General features: G+C 53.7%; 5 protein-coding genes across 5 annotated transcripts; 2 read left to right on the top strand and 3 right to left on the bottom strand.

Annotated features, from left to right (window-relative positions):
• Positions 1-2,788: 2,788 nt before the first annotated feature.
• Positions 2,789-3,808, bottom strand: J4E83_002974 (uncharacterized protein; the record flags this gene model as incomplete). Its single annotated transcript, XM_049329914.1, has 2 exons — positions 2,789-3,701; positions 3,768-3,808. 2 exons carry the CDS (start codon positions 3,806-3,808, stop codon positions 2,789-2,791), a joined length of 954 nt encoding a protein of 317 aa, XP_049190410.1.
• A 1,756-nt stretch (positions 3,809-5,564) lies between these two features.
• On the top strand, positions 5,565-6,596 carry J4E83_002973 (uncharacterized protein; the record flags this gene model as incomplete). The annotated part of the gene is made up of 1 exon (XM_049329913.1): positions 5,565-6,596. The coding sequence occupies one exon, from the start codon at positions 5,565-5,567 to the stop codon at positions 6,594-6,596; it is 1,032 nt and encodes a 343-aa protein (XP_049190409.1).
• Positions 6,597-7,021: 425 nt separating this feature from the next.
• Positions 7,022-9,959, bottom strand: J4E83_002972 (uncharacterized protein; the record flags this gene model as incomplete). The annotated part of the gene is made up of 4 exons (XM_049329912.1): positions 7,022-7,261; positions 7,314-7,510; positions 7,560-9,605; positions 9,653-9,959. The coding sequence occupies 4 exons, from the start codon at positions 9,957-9,959 to the stop codon at positions 7,022-7,024; spliced, it is 2,790 nt and encodes a 929-aa protein (XP_049190408.1).
• Positions 9,960-10,212: 253 nt separating this feature from the next.
• Positions 10,213-11,232, bottom strand: J4E83_002971 (uncharacterized protein; the record flags this gene model as incomplete). The annotated part of the gene is made up of 1 exon (XM_049329911.1): positions 10,213-11,232. The coding sequence occupies one exon, from the start codon at positions 11,230-11,232 to the stop codon at positions 10,213-10,215; it is 1,020 nt and encodes a 339-aa protein (XP_049190407.1).
• Positions 11,233-11,835: 603 nt separating this feature from the next.
• Positions 11,836-19,306, top strand: J4E83_002970 (uncharacterized protein; the record flags this gene model as incomplete). The annotated part of the gene is made up of 3 exons (XM_049329910.1): positions 11,836-11,902; positions 12,114-13,048; positions 13,097-19,306. 3 exons carry the CDS (start codon positions 11,836-11,838, stop codon positions 19,304-19,306), a joined length of 7,212 nt encoding a protein of 2,403 aa, XP_049190406.1.
• Positions 19,307-20,850: the final 1,544 nt, after the last annotated feature.

The following is a 20,850-nucleotide window of genomic DNA, read 5'->3' as shown; positions in this document are numbered from 1 at the left end:
ATTGGTCACACACGTCAACAGTGTTTCAATAGACTCGCTGTTAGCCTCTGTTGATGGCTTTCTAGCCGGACAGAAAATGGCTCTACCACACTTCCAAGGTCGTTGCCCGTCAGCTTCAGCGCTGTCAAGATATAGCAACGGCACTCCCCGTGGAGAGTAACACGCTACCGCCATCGCGGAACGTTCCTCGTATCGCAGCCATTGCGTCCTGTGGTGGGTCTCCAAGGCTACCAATAATAGTCATTTTGTTGCTATTGTCGTGCCACACATGAGCAGCCACCAGAAGGCCAAAAGACGCCACCGCCTAACCTCTTGAGGAACGCCCGCATCCCTTTGCATATCACCTGCAATGTCTCGCACCTGCCCCTGGTAAGGCGAAGCCTAATGTCGACTTTTGTTCCCTCTCTCCACACTATTTGGAGCTGCCAGTTTTGTCACAGGCGAGACTAGTTCACACGAACTCTCATCTGTCTCTGACAGTCGCAAGATTACGACTGCAAGAACTGCTGAGAGTATGCGCCTTCAAAGATCAAGACCGAGGATACTGGTCTGTGATTGCTCGAGGTTAACATGTGAGACGGAACACGGGGCTTACTTCGTCGCCCACGCGACAACGACCCGCGCGGGATGAGCCAACCTGCTGGTACCTGACCGTACAACTGGGCCTTGATATCACATCCGTGCCTCAACATCAATGCCCAAGCAGACCAGGGCATCTAGCTGAAAGCTCGTCAGCCAGGCCACGCCATCTTGGAGACAGGAAGAGTGAGACTGAACGACCCAGCGATTGAGCCTTACTCGACTACCGTAGCAAGTGCATACCCTTAGCGTGGATAGATGTGATGCCAAAATTGGAAACATGGTTGGCCAGCACGGTCTCTACATGACGTCCCATTCCCCGAAATGGAAAACGCTGGTATGTTCGCCTTTCCATACCCTAACACACAGACCGTGGCCCCATCGATCCCAAACCCAGCAGACGCTCAACCCAACCAAGCCGCTTAGGGCTAGCTGTCTATCGACGTAGCCAACAGGACGTCGCGGCAACATACTACTCACTTGATGGTTTTACGCCATTTCGCCCGTTTACTCGACCCTCACTGGCTCTCTGGCTTCCGATATCCAGCATTCCTCAACCCGCTCGCTGTGAGACCTTCGTTATCAATCTTTACTGCGGCCAAGGGGCACTGTCTGAACAGTGGCTTGTTCATCCTTCCTACAAGGCTCACTGAGGCTTGCATCCATTCCCTCTCAACCCACATCTGTGTTACCGATGGTCATTTTGCCACCCCACGTCCTCGCTGGCTCTCATATATATCAAAAGCTGGTCTGTCGGACGCTGTCCAAATCACTTTCGCCCTTCAGATGACACACGCCCCAGTCGCATATAACTCATTGTTCTCCTGACTACAATCATACTTTGTCAACAAAACGCATTCGGAGTATTGGCTAAGGCAATACATCATCACAACACACATCACGAACCATGAGTCGGGCTCCACGGCGCTTGGCCAAGTCTAGCAGGTCGGGCCCAGTTGCAATCTCGCCCAAGAATGGTATGTTCGCTCCCAGCAGCCGGGCACGCACATATACTAAACTACCTAGCACACACAACACCGAGCCGTCCCTCTGCACCACCATGCCCGTACCATCACTCGATACTTCAACTCAAAGTCGCGCCTGACGCACTTGAAGATATGCACCCCATGGATCGCTTCATCGCGGCGCCCTCATCATATCACCCTGTGGCGTTCACGGAAGCTTTCAGAGTCGGCACTGCTGCTTCGGATGGATGTACTTGCATCTCAACCACAACCGTCACATTGGACTTACCGTCGTAGATGATCATGGTGGATGATGATATATCGCACGCACCCCACCAAGAACAAGCTTTGCTTAAGGTCGGGCGTCAGCCTCTCAAGAATGTGGGGATGGTGAAGCTCGGAAGCAGAACTCAATGGCGTTAGAGATAAGATATTACACAGGGAAGGTTTAGAGGCGCACTTTGATTGATTTGTATCTCGAATAGAACTAAAACACTCTCTCGTTCAATGACATGAACTTGCCCCAAATCCGTCCTGACCTTAACTCCAGGGCTACTGTCGGTCATGTAGCGTGAAACCCCTCTCTCACATGTCGTCCCCCTTTTCACTAACCCACAATGTCTTGGCTTCGCGATGTTTTGCTTTTGCGAAAGTGCTACAATCCACGCCTGTTTCGCCTCCTACCCAGTCGGGATGCTCCGCCACGTGACAAAGCTTGGCAAAGCGACCTTTTGCTCTCAAGAAATGCCGTCTTCAACGGACTTCCAAAGTTACCCCAAGAGGCAGTATGCGTGCGCCATTTTGCCAAGGCCATCTGGCAGGCCTGCCCTCTTATTCCAGCAGCGATCGACAGTGCCAAGGCTCTCTAAACCTTCCTATTGCGGGAACAGCGATGTGTTGCTCTCAGGACTTTGCTGTCTTCAACGGATATCTGTACCTGCTCAATGTGGTAACAGCGAAGTCTTGCTTTCACAGAAGTGCCATTGACAACGTTTATCTGTATTGCCGGGGTAGAAGCTGGACACCCAGACCACAGCTGAATGCCTTTACCACGAGCCGACGCGCGGTGCGACAATGACACAAGCTTATTCTTCCCAGTGGTCCTTAGATCTCATAGAAAAGCAGCATGTTGCTAATTGAGGTGGCGACTAGTTGCGATGCTTCAATGAACCATGTGTGGTACTAACAGCATTGCGTGACTTAGATGTATCTGGGGTATCTCATGATCGACCAAAACCAACACATCATTCCTGCGTCCCTCTCTTCGCAGCCATCATCTCACGGTACTTGTCAATCATCTTCTGACGCTCCTCGCCCAACTCCTCCCGTTTCCTCAAGCTACCAGCCAGCTTGGGGACATTTCCGACTTTGGCGCCTGCACCGTTCTTGACCTTGAAGATCTCCCTCGGCACCTTGTCGAAAGTTGGCGGTGCATGAACTATGTCGTGCAAGCCCTTCCGTTCCTCTCTCTTCTTCTTGAGAGCTTCCCACTCGTCTTCGCTACCATTGTCTATCTCGCCCGCCAGCTTCCTGCGTTTGCTCTTCTTCGCCTTCTTCTTCTTGCCGTTGACCGTTCGTGTAGTGTCGAGATCGGCTGTCTTGTCTTCCCACATGGCATCCAGCTCGTCTTGTTCCTCTTCGGCCAGTTCCGCTGCCTCCATCTCCTTCTCTCGTATCCGCGCTTCTTCTTCCCTCCATCCCTTTTGTAGACGTTTGAGATGCCGTTCGTGCTTGGTGACTCTGTGATCGCTGACACCTGCAACCTTTTTGCCGGACTTGGTGATACCCGACATTGGCAACGCTGCGTCAACTCGCGCGCGGAACTCGTGCATCGACTCTCCAGGTTGTATCTTCAGCGCGGTAGTTGGTTGCACCTGCTCTTCGCTCTTGTTGTTTGCATCATCCTTCTCCACTGCCTCAGCTGCGGCTTGCTTCTTCTGCTTCTTGGTTTTCAGCATGCCGTCGTCGAGCCCTGAGCGCTTCTTTGGTCCGCCCTGGGAGAAAGCCATGAGCCGCTGGAAGGCCTTGGGGGTGTCGTCTGCGCCATAACCTTCGACTTGGTTTACTTTGCGCTTTTTGCCTTTGGTAGCTGTGCTGAAGGTGCGCGCCTTGCCGACGGCGAGGGGAGCGGCGTGGACGTTGGGCGGAAGGTTGAACCTGTTGGCGACGGGTCAGATCACGGTCTCTAAGTGATTAGGCTTGCGAAAATACGAAATGACGTACTGGGTATCATCCTCCTCGACGCGTCTGTGTTTGTGAGGCATATTGGGTATTGGCTGGCTGTCTATTCGATACCGAGTCCCGACGGTAATCAGTCGATGGCTGTCGCAAAAAGTTACGGAGTCGCGACAGGGATTATCGGGCAAGTGGGGATCGGATATCTTGGCACTACCCGCACGTGTCGCTCGGCTTCACCCCGCCACATTCACTTGCGGAGGTGCTACAAGACATGGAGAAAACATACACGGCCTGCCGAGGCGGTGCTTGCGATGCTTAGAACTTCCGGCTTACCGCCTCATCTGCAAGCTTTCAAGTGTGGCGCAGGCCCAGAACAGAACGACCGAAAACCTACAACGTACGCTGGGACCAATCACGGCAGTCGTGTCGCCGTGTTCAATTAGCTCAGCGAGAGACACGCAGCATGCAACCCGTCAATCCTGGGAACACGACGCTATCGAGACTAAATGCATTGTTTCGCAATCAAGGCAAAAATGATGCCCCATTGTGACAGTTTCGGACCGAAGCCATCACCACTACGCGTCCGGGCAGGTGCAACGTGGATGCGTCGTCTATCGCTACCAGTCCACCGCCGCATTCAAATAAACCACTGAGTGCGCAAGCTCAGCAACGTGCCCTTTCAAAGCACAATCTTTCTGATCATCTGCTCCGACTTTCACCAGACCGAGTCGTTAGCATCTGCCGTTGCGTGTCGGTCATCCTCTCACTCGCAACCAATCACCATCGCCAGCCGTGTTGCGTGCCCGAACTCGCTCTCCAGGCCGTGCACCAGTTCTCGAACGCTGCTGGGCGCTGCGGCTGTCTCGAGGGCTTGCATGCTGATAGCCCGCACTTTATCTTCGTGGGTTGCATTCGTTTCACAGGTGGGCTGGCCGATCGCACTCTGTCTCGCAATAAGTAGCCTCCGGCCCAGATTGCTCTTGACGACTCCAAAGCCTTTCGACTTCAACCCATCGACAGCGAGAATCTTAAGAGGCTCAACCAAGGAACTGGACCCTGCGTTTTGCGCGACTTTCTGGATCCTGCACTGAACTGCGGAGGTGCATCGCGCCAGTCTAGCCTCCTCCGAACCCAAGGACGGGACAATAGCCAGTCTGGATCACCGGTACAAAGCTCGTGGCGTTTTGGAGCGACTGTCGAAGAGGAAGGTGTGTTTAGCCAGCGAACGCCTTGGTTCTGAGGTGCAAACTCGCCCGGGCGAGCAAAGACGACCTTTAACATCTCAATTCTTTCATCGCATCCTCCATCTTTGAACAGGTGCGCTGCACATATCGATGTCGCTTGCCCCGCCTCTCAGGGTCCAGCAAGTTAGTCGTGCCAGATCCTTGCCTGCGATTGGCTCGTGCCTGAAGATGGCTACCGAAACCTCCTCCACCCAACCTCTTCTACGCATCTCTTCCGACTCGGAATCTTCTTTCGATGCAAAAGCACCTCATGTTTCCTTGCGCGAACTAGAAGATGGCAACGGTTCCATCTTTGCTTCGGACGAGGAGGAGATAGGATCGCGACCTGGGTTCTGGCGCCGGCTAAGAATGAGCATTCGAAGGCGGAATGCAAAGTTGCGGGTCGACGAGGACTGTGGACGTGTGAGGCTACCGGATGAAAAGACGCAGTCGAAGAAGTATCGAGTGAAGAGGAAATATGCAGCTAAAGCCTGTGTTATAATACCGCTGCTGGTATTCATCTTCTTGTAAGTGCCTGTCAGACCTTAGCTTCCGCGCGTTCCGGCGGCAACCCTCTCATTCGACAGTCCCCTGCCCTACATGCAGCTGTCATCCTGTGATGATCTGTAGAAAGAAGAACAGGTATGCTGACTTTATTAGTGGTGTCCTTCACCTCGTCAACGTTTTCCTGGGCTACGTGCCTACCTTTCTGGATGATTATGTAGTCTCGTCATTAGACTCGAGTGTGTTAGACAAGACGCAACTGTTGGACATAACACGCGACGTAACTCCGGTCCCTTGCCACTCGCACAACGATTACTGGCGCCGAGTACCACTGTACGACGCCCTGCGCTGGGGTTGCACAGGCGTCGAAGCAGATGTTTGGCTCTTCGATGAGGAGCTGTACGTTGGTCACAGCACCAACGCCCTGACGCAAGATGGCACCTTTACGTCCATGTACGTCGACCCATTGGTCAAGATGCTAGACCACAAGAACGAGCTCGGGGACTTTTCCACTTCATCCAATGTCAAGAACGGCATCTTCGACACCGAGCCTGCGCAGACTCTGGTCCTACTAGTCGACTTCAAGAACAACGGTCACGACATCTTCCCCGTCGTATCGCAACAACTCAACGCACTCCGCGAAAAGGGCTACTTAACCTACTTCAACGGCAACACCACCGTCGAAGGCGCGATCACCGTCGTCGCAACTGGCAACGCCCCTTTCGACCTCATCACCGCAAACTCAACCTACCGCGACATCTTCTTCGACGCTCCCTTGGACAAGCTCGACGAAGGTTCAGTCACCACCCGCGGCGGTCAAGGCACAGTCGGTACAACACCCTCCTCCCACTTCGACAGCACAAACTCGTACTACGCATCCGTCAACTTTGGCCACTCAATCGGCACACTTTGGTTCGGTCGCATCACGGAAGCCCAGCGCCTTAAGATCCGCGCTCAGATCCAAAGCGCAAAGGAGAGGGGGTTGAAGTCGCGGTACTGGAGTGCGCCTAAGTTTCCTATCGGGCTGAGGAATAGGGTGTGGAAGATGCTCGTTGAAGAGGGCGTGGGTTACCTGAACGGAGATGATCTGCAGGGTATGACGAGGCTGGATTGGGGAGTTAAGAGACACTGGGGGTTGATTGGTTGATCAAGCTCATCGATCCTTATCATGAGGGGAGGGAAGATGAAGATACGATTTTACGTGGCATGTATGGCGTTCTGAAGGAGTTTGTTCTTGTGGGGAACCTAGCATTATAGTTCTCGGTGGCATTAGTTGAAGATACCCGATAGATGAGATTGCAATATACATTTCTCATACTTCCAAGATATCATCTTCATGCAGCACGTCTTTCATAGCGACCGTCAGCCATCAGCGTATCGACCTGGATGAGCGGGAACAGTGTGATCAGAAAGTCATATATACATAATCTCAATCCAATAAGACAAATAAGGGAGCAGCGAAGTCATCATCAACATCAACAAAGAAGCTTCTTTTCCGCTTCACGAAACGCCAACAGCGCCATACAGTCTATACCCAACACGAAGGCCGTCGTCATCCAGTCATTCCTACATCTAGAACATACTCCAGCCCTTCTTCCTTCGCTCATCCCTATCGTCTCGTCGTCCCATCATGCGCTTCTCTCTTTGCTCGAGTTGGCGCAGGCCCTCCATCTCCTTGAGTACGTGTTCGAGGAGGTCCTTGCGACGCACGACATCGAGGTGGCGTTTGATCTTGGGGTCTTCCTTGGCGAAGCGGTCGATTTCTTCTTGGGAGAGGCCGCGGCCTAGGCGGGCGTCGAGTTCACGAGGGAACTAGAGGGTGTTAGCGGAAGTTGTGTGGGTAATGAGAGGGGCAATGGCTTACAATGTAGTAGAATTTGCTTAGCAGCTCAGCGTCAAGGAACAGATCGGCAGTTGTTGTAAGCTTGTCTGCGACGGCGTCGAGGAAGACTTCTGGGCAGTGGTATTTGTTCTTCTTGCTGGCGCATTGCTTGCTCTTGATGGCGAGGAGGCGCAGTTTGAGCACGTCAATACGGTCGCGGAGGAAGACTGCTTCTCGGCCTGTAATGTTGTCAGTGCTGATTTCAGGTGATAAAAGACGTAGACTTACCCTTAGCAAGGAGGGCAGAGCTGAACCCGCCAGCACCACCGACTCCGTCACCTTCAAGAACAACTTGTCCGCTTCGTACGCGGTCAATGAACGACATCACGTCCCTGACTCGCTTGCGGCCACCAACTTGTTCTTCAAGCTGCTTTACGGCAGCCTCAACGACCTTAAGCTCGTCCTTGAGCACAGCTGTGACATTTTCCCGACCCTTTGCCCATTCGTTGTCCTCGACTTCAATGCGGTATTTGTAGGGCTTGATGCAGATCTCCAACTCGTCGGAGATGTCGTAGGAAAGGTCTTTGAGGATGGAGGTGGAAGCGTCGGTAATGGCTTGTCGGGCGAAGGGGTGGGCGGCGAAACGAGAGTTCGTGATGAGGCGGTCGATGTGTGCTTGGAGCGCACTTGCGACAACGTTGGTGGCTAGACGCCCGACACCCAGTTTCGTAAGTGCAGCACTGGAGCTGTCGAGCTTGATCTGCCATATTTGATCTTCGCCATCGATATCAGCTTTGGCAAGGTTCGTGAGAGGGTCGGTCTCAGGGAAGGGAACGCTGAGGTCGTCGAAAGGCCTGTTCCAGTAGCGCTGTGCAAGTAGGTTGAGTACTTGCTGGTCGAGCTCGTGCTTGAGTAAGTCACGAACTTGTTGGCGACCGAACTGCTCGGTAAAGCCACGGAAGGAGTGCTTGAAACCATCTAATGATTCCGCAAGGTATGATTCTGCGCTGATAGGTCGCTCGTTGTATTGGACCTTGTATTCGTATCGGGCATCTTCGAGCTCCCTTTGGATAGCCTCGCTTGTCGTCTTAAGGCTGCCGGCCATTGTCTGCTCCAGCACATGCATAAGCTTCTTCTTGAGGTTCTGGGTACCGACGGCGAGCTCCGATCCTTCTGAGAACTCGGGATGCGACGAGAAGTACGCTTTTTCGTTCTTTGTAATCGCATTGGTGATGTTGCCGTTGCCGCGGCTGAAGAGCTTCGAACCACCAGCACCGGGTGGTACCCGGCACACTACACCGACGTATCCCAAGCGCAGAGCATACTTCTGGTCGCTGAGAAGGCTGGCACCGCGTTCGGCATCCACAAGGTCCATCTTTGTAATGACACCAATAGTCCTCTCGCCTCGAGGGTCCATGCGTCGGGACGCCCGCAGCGCGGTGCTGTTGGCCAGATCCACGTCGGCGGCGGAGATGGCGAGGATGACATTAGGTGCCTTGATGTATTTCTCGCAAAGCTGCGAGATCTTTTCCTTCAGCTGCGGGGGCTGGTCTCGGCCAACGACCTGGATGTAGCCGGGCAGGTCTATCAGGGAGAGATCGGGGACGTTTGGCGAGTAGATGCGCAGTTGGATAGGGTCATCGGAGACGCAATCGCTCGCTGGCACAGCCAGGTTCAGGTCTGTCAACGTCTTCTGCACCTGGCTGAAATCTGTGACCTTTCCCAAGCCGAGAGCAGGGAATTCGCAGTACTCTGCGTGCGCATCTGGTGTGTTGACGAGTGTGAGCTCAATGGGTCGTCGCGTAACCATGTTGTGTCCTTTCGGCAGGAACTCATGGCCTACGATGGCTTCCAAGACCGAACTCTTTCCGGACGATTGCGAGCCGATGACAACAATAGAGGGCAACGTGAGCGAGTCGGACTGTCCAACAGTCTGCAGAAGCCCACGTATCTCGATCATCTTCTTGGTGAGCATCATCATCTGCTCGTCTCGTGCGATCTTCTCCGCCTGTGGCCTGTCCTCGTCGTCTTCCTGGGCATATCCGAAGGCTGCCGCTGTTGATGCACCGGCAGCAGCAGATCCAGCACCGCTCTGCTTGGGTTCTTCGGGGCCCCTGCCGCCACCATTACTGCCACCACCACCAGATTCGTCCTTGGCGAGTAGGCGCTGTAGCCATTCCGGGTATTGCACGCCCTCGAATTCGTCCTTGGTCGACTTGAAGCCCTTTTCTAGCTGGTCGAAGAAGCCATTTGCCGTGCTGAGTGCGCCGCCCGCAAATTCGGTCGCGCCGTCTTTGGTTCGGTGGAAGAGGTCGAGTGCGAATGTTCCCGCCTCTATTTGGTGTTAGCTTGGGTTGATATAGTAGAATGCATATACATACGGCCAGCTTGGTACTGGATATATGAGACGCCTGCAACGACAGCCCCTCCTGCAGCGGCGCCTACAGTCGCAAACTTGCCGACCAGCTTCGGTATGACGCGCGCAAAGGAGATGGAGCGTGTAGCGGGGATGTTGTGCAGCGAGTAGCTACCCAGCGGCCATGGTCGTCGCTTCACCAGGCGTAGGCCGGCCTGGTTGCGGAGGAGGCCACCGGCGGGCAGCGAGTGCGTCGTGTAGAAGCGCGGAGTGAGCAGCGGTGAGCGGCGTGCGATGGTGGAAAGGCGGCCCGCGACGAGCCTGCCGCTCATATTGACGACAAAGAGACCACGACAGGTCGGTGGTAGGGCATAGGGTCAGGTAGGGACGTGGGTGCGCGGCTGGACGAGCGTTCAGGTGCGGCTATGCACGTCACCCATCGACTTTTGGGACGCCGGGTGCTTGGGCCTTCAACACGCCGCGTGGGGCTGCGAGTCGCTCGACGAACAACATCAAGACACGACATCCAACCAGTTCTGCTTTTCCATTCATCTACGTGGTCTCGGGTATCTTCGCATTCTAGCTTCACTTCAAACACAAAATTGCCCTTTCCCCAAATGCATTCAACAGCGACCCTTCCTCCTTGATCATGTCTCTCAGCCAGTTCCTCGAGCCTTCAACTTCCCTGCTGGCGAACTTGACCAGGACGAAGCCTCTCACGTTCGCAGCACTCCATATCAGCCCATCGGCCTTTTCTCTCTGCTGTCTCTCATAGCGCCTCTGCTCATGCGCCTGAAGTTCTGGCTGCACCGCGTCGCCCCAGTTCCTCCCACCAATACGCGGTAGTGCCTCGAACTCATCCAAGAAGAACTTTGACAGTGACGAAAAGATGGGGCCGCGAACGATCAAGGTGCCGAAGACAGAGTAGCTATCCATACGTGATGAAAGTTGCAGCCCCGTCTTGCCATGCTTGTCTAGAATGAGGTTGTCCCGTAGAAGCAGTCTCCTTTTGCCCGTATCGTCTACGGTCCAGACCTCGTTGCGACTCTTGTATTCGTAAATGTCCCAATTCTCTCCCCGTGCCGAACGGCCGCTCGTGACCCAGTCGCAAACACACAGATTGCCTTGCTCTTTCTCCAAGTGATAGATCTGGGACTGAGAAAAGGCCGTGTTGGCAAAAGGCTGCACTGGATCGGGAAGATAAACTAAGGCGGAATTGTTCTTGAGACGTATGTTCATATGTTGTCGTGAGACTAGCTCTGGAGTAGGGGTCTTGAAGATCTTGGTCGACCCTTGCGTTAACAGTATCAGCCGTGTACTGCTGTCTAGTCTGACTTCCAGGTCTATGCTGTCTCCAGCTACGATGCCTCCACCATAGGTCAACAGAAACACCGTATGAATGAGACATGGGATGACTGCTGCTATGGCTTCCTCTGCTTCTCTGCCATAATTGGGTGGTGCTAGGGGATCTGGGGCGACTAGCTTGAGTGGGTATTGATATGACACGGTTCGAAGGACAGGCGTATCCGGAGGAAGAGTTTCGAGGATTATGGATCCATGGCCAGGTTTTGATGCTGATGTACCGAAGGGAGAGATGAAGGACATGTCGGAGTGCTATTAGTGCTTGCAAAAGATCATCTTTTACTAAGGTCGGCCCTGAACATGTGTATTGATTTGGCTAGGGTTTGTGCGGAGATGCATCCAAATCTTGGGTAGCACCAGTATGTGCGCCTGAAAGAGCAGCGGCTTCCTCTGGAGGACCGGATGGCGACTATCAGATAAGTGAGTGCACTTGCCTGCGTGCCTGCCTATTCGATTAGCGCGAGCGCGGACCAAGCCGCCAAGGCGCGACGCGGGGCAGGTTTCTTCCTCTCTTAGTCACTTTTCTGCAGCTCCCAACCCCACCTAAACGCTGCCAAAGTATTTACCGATTCGACAACTTTTTGCACGCGTTCGAAACTCGACATCGACAACTTCTGCAAACTACTCCAAGCGCGCGCTGGGAATTTTTGGTATCCTGGATAACACCGACTCCTGCGCCCAGAAGTGATCCACAACGGCTGCAGCCACTCACAGCGCGATCTCACCCAGCATCCTCCCGCAGTGCGCGTTCGAATCGCCGCATCACCACTTTTGACATGCATTAAGCGCGTATCATCGCAATCCCAATCACACTACCGGAGTTGAAAGGGGATGGTTGGTAGCAACATGGCGTCAGGTTTTGACAAGCTGTTGGAATTTCTGCTGTCAGAAATTGCACTTCGCGGCATTCAAGGTATGCATGACTCGTTGCGCGTGTAGTCGTTACTTCCGTTCGCGCACTGGCCTTCGTCTGAGCGACTTGATACCTCTATTCCTCCATGAGCTGTAACACCAGACTGATTGGAAGGGGGAGTGTCACGTTCGCTTCACCTTGATCGCTATTTTCCCTTTGCTTCAGCCTTTTCGTCATTTACTCCCTGGTCTCATTCACTGACATGTCCTAGGTGCTACTAGCGCAGACTTCCGTCACTTCGTTGAGAGTTTCTACAAACAAGGCGTCGATAACGGCGGACCCAAGTCTGATGATGGAGACAGCCGTCTTCCTTCGGCTGGACTTGGCCGCACGTTCTATGAGCGTCTGTGGCAATGGCTCACTGATCATCCTGATATCCGCATAGTCTACCAACAGGAAGTTCGTCAATACACTCTCTCAGAGTTCGAGGCGGCCGAGCTACACGAGACTGGTACCATCGGCGAGACACCCGCAACAGGTTCACTTCAAACTTCCGATAATCCCATCAAAGCAGTAGAGCAGCCTTCCAAATCTCTCTTTGCTTTGCGGGACTCTCTGCGCCAACACATCCTCGGAGATCAACATGACCTGCAAGACCTCTCCACTCGGTCGCCTGAAACTCCAACCCATCCAAAATTGTCACGACCGCGACGTAACCTGCCAGATGGACCGCATCGTACCACAGCAGTCTTCGACGATCCCAGCCCTGACATCACTGCCCCTCGTTTGTATGCGAGTCAGAGCAGGGTATGGCAGGCGTTGACCGGCCACGGTATCGACTTGAAGAAGGTCCCCGCCATGGAATTTGTCTTGCTCTCTCTCATCGCTGCCCGCGGATCGGCAGGCATCACACAGCCCGAACTGATCAACGTCAGTGGCCAGGATAAGAGGTCTGTTCCGCATAGGACGGATGAGTTAGCTCGCAAGAACTACATCAGCAAGATTTCTGTACAATCCAACAAGATGCGCACCAGTCTCTGTATTCACAACAAATTCGTCTCTCAGAACACCTTCATCGAGTCTAGTGCCGTTGAGGACGTATATCAGGAGGACGGTACGTTTGTGGTCCGGAACTTTGCTCAACTCCTGTACAACAAAGTTGGCCAAGGTGGCATCGTTCCCACGCGATCTATTAGGGAGAAGCTGGTAAGTGTACGGCCTTTATAATCATGTGTCGCGTTCTAACATTACTAGGGTGTCCCAATGTCATCTTGGAACAAGCGCGCCACCCAGGGTGCAATTATCCGACTGGATCAGACAGGAATGATCAAGCGACGTAGAGTTCGTAAGAAGAAGTCTGCCGACGCTTGGATCACATGCATTCAGGTCATGCGCGCGCCACAGGACGAAGACGTCAGGAACCTTGGCTTCCGTCGAACAGCTCCTATCACGACGGATGCGAAGGGCGAGCTACGCGATGAGGATGTCGATGGCGACTCGTTGTTGAACGATCTCAATGACGACATGCCAGACGACCCAGATGCCAATGTCAGCGACCGAGCTAATGCTCAGCCTGCTCCTGATCAAGCTGTCAGCATTCCCCCGCAATGGACGCCTGACCGCTTTCTTCCGAACATGATCTTCAATGCTGCTGCACTGGCTGGTGCGCAGGGTTGGGACGCTGAGGTTCTACGCAACCGGATTGTCGGGCCCTTTTGGAGACGGCCCATTGAATCGTATTTTACCCGCGTGACCAACGACTGGGAGAAGACACAGCCTTTCCATCTGCGGCATTTGGCTGTCATACGAGATGCTGGTAATACCAAAGCAAAGAAGTTCGTTCACTACCTCTATCGCACGTACGAGAATTTCCAGAAAGCCGTCGATGACGAGATCGCTGTCTGGGAAGGTGTTTCGGTGCCTGGAAAATCTGCGAAGAGCTCTACGAGCGAGGTGTCACTCAACGCGTGGGGTTTCCCAACCGTCAGCGCCAAAGACTTCGTTCGAAAGAATGGTGCAGCAACACTATCTGAAGCTGGTCTGGCCATTGTGAAACCTCGCAAGAACGGCCCGCGTTGGGATAACGGTGTCGCAGAGCAGATCGGCTATCAGAAGCACTCGAGTTCAATGCTAAAACCTACAACATCGGATACAGCAGGTCGGTCCAAGAAACAGAAAGCCGTCAAAGTCAAGCCCGCCAGGGTACCAAAGGCTGCTAAAGCTTCTAAGACGCCTTCAACCATCTCGCTCACTCCCGAGCAGAAGACCAAGCTGGGACTGCATCGCCATGCTCGCCTGAGCAGACATGTTCAAAACCAAATTCTTGCTCATCGCGAAAAGACCGGTGATCCGTCAGCAATACCTGACAGCATTGAGCACGTTTCGGCAAAACGTCCACTAGCTCAGCCGTTAATGACAGCAGAAGAGCGGATAGCGAAGGGTATAGCACCAAAAGGGCGCATGCCAATGGACGTGGAGAACGCAATTCGAGAGGAACGCGGTTTGCCTGTGGCGGTAAAGAAGGTGAAGAAACGGGCGACGAAGTCGGCAACCGAGCCTACAGTCCTCAGTAACAAGCAAAGGATAGCTATGGGTTGGTCGTGTCAGGGTCGGATACCAGACGATATCATTGATGGTCTACGCCAGGAGCGCAAAGACGGCATTCCTTTGGAAAACTCGAACATCATTGCTATTTGGGACGCCGAGATGAAGGACAGGGCGAGGAGAAAGAAGGAAGAGGGCGCAGGATCCACCAAAAAGCAAGCCTCACCCTACAGGGACAAAAATATCAACGTCTCTATGGAGAATCCCGAGGCTGACTATGTGCCTGGACCTACTCTGACAGAGCCGGGGACTGGTCATGTCTCGCCCGAGCCCGTTACCGGAAAGCGGAAGGCGAAGGACGTGGTCGCTACCCCAAGAACGTCGAAGAGACGCCTCACCAAAACTACAGTTTCACAGAGGTCAGAATCAAGGACTGTGGCATCGATGTCGCCCTCGCCCACTGACGTTGGAAGTCCGCCCGGAAACGCAGCTTCCCCTGTCCGTCCTGATGATCATTCGGGCCAGTCAACTACAGTACACATCGCCCGGCATTTGACGAAAACGTACGTTCCTCTGGACGCCTCCAAACTGGACGCTCGAGCACGGGGTGTGGTCGATGCATACGACACGCGACGCTCCCCGGGTCTGTTCCTCAACCCTCATATGAAGCAGAAGGTTGCGCGAGGTCGACCACGCAAGGCCTTGATGGCCACCTTCAAGCTACCGCATCTAGCCGATTTTGACTGGTTTATAACAGAATCTGAGCAGGAGCAAGGCGCAATTCAAGCTGAATGTTCTCAAACACCCCAGTCTATGCAGACCAGTGTTACCCAGCGAGATGGAGCGATGACTCAACCACCACAAGGCACTCTGACCGAAACTGTACCAGAACCGCATATTGAGGCGCCACTCGCTCATCTGGAGACCATCCCGCAAAGCTTGACCCCGGCTCAAACACGGTCACCCTCTCCAATGCAACCGCAGTCACCGATCGAGATACAGACGCAAAAGGATGTTCTGAGCCATGGGGATTCATCTGTCTCCGCTAGACAGTCGGTCCTACTTGATAGCGAGCCGTCACAAGAGAGCAACGAAGTCAACAAAGAAGAAGCGACATCGTCTGTACCAGACGCAATGGTCATTAGAAGTAACGACGTTGTCCCCGGTATAACTACAGGCTCCGCCAATGTTGAAGAGCCTAGCAATGTTTCTCCCAAACCGGCACAGAAACAACTGCCCCAGACAGTCGTACCAACACCTCGTATGGTGGGCGGCTGGGCCGCCATCAATGCAACCGAGCGCGCCCGCATGACACCGTATCAGAGCCCTTATGCCGCCAGCCCAAGTCCGGTAGCCCAGTCGTCGCCAGCTCCCGTTTCCGAGGCCAATTTTGGTGCTCCTCCGCCTAATGCGGTTCACAGCGCTATCGTCGAGACCCCAGTACCGACTATCCCGGGCACCAAACCAAGAAAAGCACAACGCGGTGGCATTGCAGGAACCCAACGCACGTTGAGGCAGAACCTCATTCTCGAGATCATCAAGATGTGCGGCGGTGTTTTTCCAGGCGGCGGTGAAATGCCACGACCGTTTCTCACGCTTTGGGAAGAGCGGCACCCGAACATCCCGAAGCCTTCTCCTAGCACCATCACCGAGACGCTCAGGAACATGTCTGTAGACCCGAAGTTCGGATTGAAACATTGGAATTTTGCCTCGCAACACCAGAACATGCCAGGGACTGCCGTTCGCAGGATGTATACATGGGCACATCTGAACGAAAGGAGCCCGGAAGTCCTCAAGTTGGCGCATAACATGGCTCAATATTCCCAAGTCAAAGATTACAATGCCCGTAGGTCAGAGAAATCACTCCTGTATTACCCAAAGGAGATTCGTGATTTGATTGGCGAGGTCGTGTCGCACCAACCGATTGAACCCGCTCCCAAGGACGAGAGCATTATCCTCAACCAATTGAATCCTGAACTCGAGAGGCAGATTACTGAAGCTAAGCTTCGAAAGCGTAGCGTGTGGTCGAAGCAGAAGAGGCTAGAAGCCAAAGCCCGCAAAGCTCAGAACGCTCAAGTAGAACAAGCGTCTTCTAAACAGCTCGCGGACGGCAGCGGCGCACCGCGCACGAAGCGGGCACGACTGGCTAGTTTGAACGACAAGAGCAAGAAGTTGCGTCGGGCTCCTTTGTATACCGCCAACATGGGAGCTTTTGACGAAGACTCCGACGATATGGCAGATGATGAAGTTGCTGCTGCTACGGCCGCGAAGTCCGGGCCCATAACGCTCATTTGGACGCGTCCCATCGTTGCACCCGTTCCGGAACGTGAGCACCAGTCTGATGAGGAGCCGCCTGAAGACGATGAGAGTGATGAGGAAATGCCTGATCTGGTCACGCAACAGGCGCCCAGCAACGCTGTCAGTGAGCGCGACCTACCGCCCGTGGAACAGCCCGTCGTGGAGGATTCTACTGGAGCGGTGACAGCGGACGAACCTGATTCCACTGGAGCCGACAAGGTTGCTTCTTTGGCTTCTAGTGAGCAGGCTACAGATGGACCTGCTAATGTGAAGAAGAGCAAGAAGCGTGTCCGGATTGCAGCTCCACGCGACCAGTCCTCGAGGAAGAGGGTTCGGATTTCTCTAGCAACATCTACGACTGCGTCAGATGTAGCAACCACCGTCCACTCCAGCACAGATGGTGAAGCGCAGTCCGGCTCGGAGGACGAAGATGAGCCAGAAGACAACAACGATACTTTGCCGTCCAACACAAAGAAGCCAAGGATAAGGAACTTCGGTGGACGGCAACGAGGCAGGCCAGGCCCTACTCCCACTCTGCTGGAACGCCTTACTGGTCTGACAGGTGATCCGAACGATCCAATCTACCAACCTCCTCAGCGTGCACCGAGGCCTGGAAGAGCAGTGCAGACATGGCGCGAGCGCAAGAGAACACGTCTTAACCGGTTTAAAGAGGAACGACAGTATGCCCGCGCTGCTGATACGCTGGACAACTTCAAGAAGCTTTTCTACACCTTCGTTGTGGTCTCTTCGCTATCTGGGGATGATCAGCAAATCGATTGGTGCCTTTTCATGAACGCACATACTGGCGACAGGTTCTTCGACATGGCCAAGGCCAAGAAGCTTTGGAGCTGGATGCAGATGCACATGGCTGAGCAAATCCGTGAGCTTACCACAACATTCCAGTCACTTTACTTGGAAGCATATGAGATCGGCAAAGTTGCTTCTATCGAGGATCCCGAGACGCACGACTGGGCAGGCCTCATACAATGGGCTATGCGGAAGTGTGCCTATCCCGATCTTCCTCTTCCCGTCTTGAGGCAAGCACTGCAGCAATTCGATGTCGATGAGTCAAATTACGAGATCATGGATCGGGTATTGTGGTACAAAGCTGCAACTGCAGATCGGACGAGGACAATGCTTCAACTGCAACAGTCTTTCACCGCTCCTCTCCATCGATCGCGGAAGGCAACCTGGTCCTCCGACGACAAGCTTCTCAAGGCACGGTCATGGATCCGTGCAAACACGGCTACCCCACAAGCACTCTACAACGCAAATCTGGCTCACGAGAAGTTCAAGGATCTCGGCGAGACTATACTTGTCAACGTCGTAGGTGATCTCGTGGACAAGCAGCATATCAGGATGCGCAAGCTCAAGCGTCTCTTGCCCGGCCGTAACTACAACTTCACGCAAGCTCTAGCGAAGAAGTATACACGCCTGTTCCAGCTCGACGACTTCATGAACGCCGTGGCAGTTAAGAAAAAGATGGATGCTGCGTTTGCCGACGAGGATGTAGGGTTCTATAACATGTCGCGTTGCGAAGACGACGGTGCCTTTGCGGCTATTATGACTATGTTGAACGAGGGTATCGTCAAGCTTGTACCTCAGCTACCGCCTGTCAACAGCGACTTTGACGCCGCACTTCCGAAACTGTCTAAGTGGGGCTTCTGCGAAGGCGGTTATAACCACCGCGCGATTGACCGTGCTCGGTTGTTCTGGGACATCCACGTTGTGCCGACAGCGAGCTATAAGTTCGGCAACCCACTACAGCCGTTGACGACGCCCCCGTCACCCATGAATGATGCCGAACCTACGATTTGGTCAGCCTTGCCCGAGCCGCCTCTGCCTGGCAAAAACGATGCCGGCGCGCTACTACCCATTTGGAGCAGTATCGACGGCCAATCCGTGACGTGGCCGTGGTGGTACCGGGTCTTGAATTTGGTGCTACAACCTTTGATTTTCTTGGCTGGTGCGACTGCTACCGACATCCACTCTCATTGTCCTGAACATACTACCGAGCTCTTCGAGGTAGAACATGTTCTAGACTGGCTCCAGTCTGTCAATGCAGTCAAGAAGACGATTGGTGGCGGCTACATTACCCTGCCAGGTTTCTGGGCTGCATTTGGCGACCATCTGCGCGACACGGAAGGTGACTGGTTTGGCGAGCATGTCAAGCGCAAGGCAAAGAACCACGAGAAGCAGCGATGGCGCGTCGATTACAACTTGAGGCTCTCGACACTACAGGCGCGCAAGGCCGTAGGTACTGACGCGACTCCTGTTGACGAAGAAGGCGCTGCGAGTGTTCAGGATGTCGGCCCTCTGGAGACAAGTACTAGTCGCGAGATCCTCAAGAACCCGAAACAACAGTACCGGATCATGCACCGCGCCCTGAACTCTGAAAAGTCTCATGCAGAGGAGAACGGATCGAATCCTAGACCCGCTTCCCGCTCTGCGACTCCACAAATTGGGCAAGAGCCCGTTTCAGACCCGGCGGCAAGCGGCACACACACTCCCGCGGCAATCAACATGCCAAGTGAGGACGTGGAGATGGTGGATGCTGACGTGGACGCTGAAGGAGAGGAGGACATTGACGCCGAAGGAGAGATTGATGATGACATGTATTGAACATGCACGTACGCAACGGGTGGTGGATGATGCATATGAGGCGGTGTGGGTGGGCGGTGAAGTTGTTTTTTTCCAAAAGTTTGTCCTTTTTACATGCATAGCGAGGCGCGTACTGTGGGATGATACCACGATCTGAGAAGAGAGGCGTCAATGCCAAAGATTCTGTACAACAGTCGGAAACGTATGAGTAATGCGCGATGCGATAGTAGCAATAAGTCTTCGCAAAGATGTTTCCAAATGTGCAATGTAACGATGCGCAGCGCGAAATGTTTGATGGCTGGTCATGCAATGTTCCTGGCCTTCGGCGGGCAGGTGCTTCGATGGTGAGGAGCGTTGCAGCTGCAGCCGCCATCGCACTTACCCGCGCGTGCAAACTTCAAAGCGCGATCGAAGAGACAAACACCATCACCGCCTCGGAGAACACCGCATAGCCGTCAAGCTGAAGTCAAATACCGTTGAACCGTCTTTATGTGGTTTTTCTTTCTCTAACCCAAGACGTCCGTTCCTGTTGGGCGTTCATCCGCAAGCCCAGCAGGAACGACCGCCTTCGTATATACTTGACTCTATCTTGCTCTTCGTATATACGCACAAGCGCAATCTCTTGTAACACCCTTCGCTCAGCCCTGGTATGCTGCTCGGTCTTGATCGACATGTACTTCTATACATAGCAGACCGGGGTTATTCCACCGTAGGATCTCGTGCATTGCGAACCTCCTCTCTGGTATGCAAACTTCTCTCATCTAACGAGGTTTTGGCAACGTGCTCACTACTCTTAGGATGAACAACGACTGCTTACTCGACTCGCACTTGTCCCAACTATGCCGACCCGAATCATTGCCGCATCCACAAAAGACGGTCGGCTGGTCAACTCGACGACGCGAGAACACCGAAGGACTTTCTCACCAGGCGGGGGTGGAGCGGAAAACAGAATGCCCAATATGCATTTCGGTGGACTGTCTGTTTTGTATTGCCGCATGACCACGACCTTTTCTTTCCTCTCCCAAACCGTCCATGACGGACGTGCGACACAGGTGGCAACGATCTCGTATATGACCAAAACCAGAAGAACCTTACGTGCTCGTCCCCTGGTTGCAGCTACATGTTGTAAGTTCCATTGGGCTCTGAGTAACTCATGTTGCTAACTGATGGTAGATATATACCTACACCTTTGCAGCCATGTGGAGCTTTGGCTGCGCCTGGCCGTTTGACGTCAAGTCATTGCCGTCTTTGCGAGTCGACTCCTTGCTATATATACGCAATACGCATGGACACAGAGAGACCTGGGAAGATGCAATAATCGCATCAAAGCCAGCTTGCCTTGTCATGAGATTCCTGGTCGCGATCGGCAGAAGAGGATCACAACCCAGCTGCCGATAACGAGTGACAAAGAAGATAATACGCCCTTCGCTCAGACTGGGGATTGGTCGTGGTTCAGGCGAGCGGTGGCTGACGACAGCTCATGCTGAGAAGGATGACTCCGGAAACTAGGCGAGGAGAAAGAAAACGTCACCTGGACCTCTCGCGCAAGATGGACTACTGTGAGC

Source organism: Alternaria metachromatica, assembly GCF_023757995.1.
Source record: "Alternaria metachromatica strain BMP 0045 chromosome Unknown scaffold_5, whole genome shotgun sequence".
Lineage (NCBI taxonomy): Eukaryota > Fungi > Ascomycota > Dothideomycetes > Pleosporales > Pleosporaceae > Alternaria > Alternaria metachromatica.
This window is presented reverse-complemented; position numbering and strand designations above follow the sequence as displayed.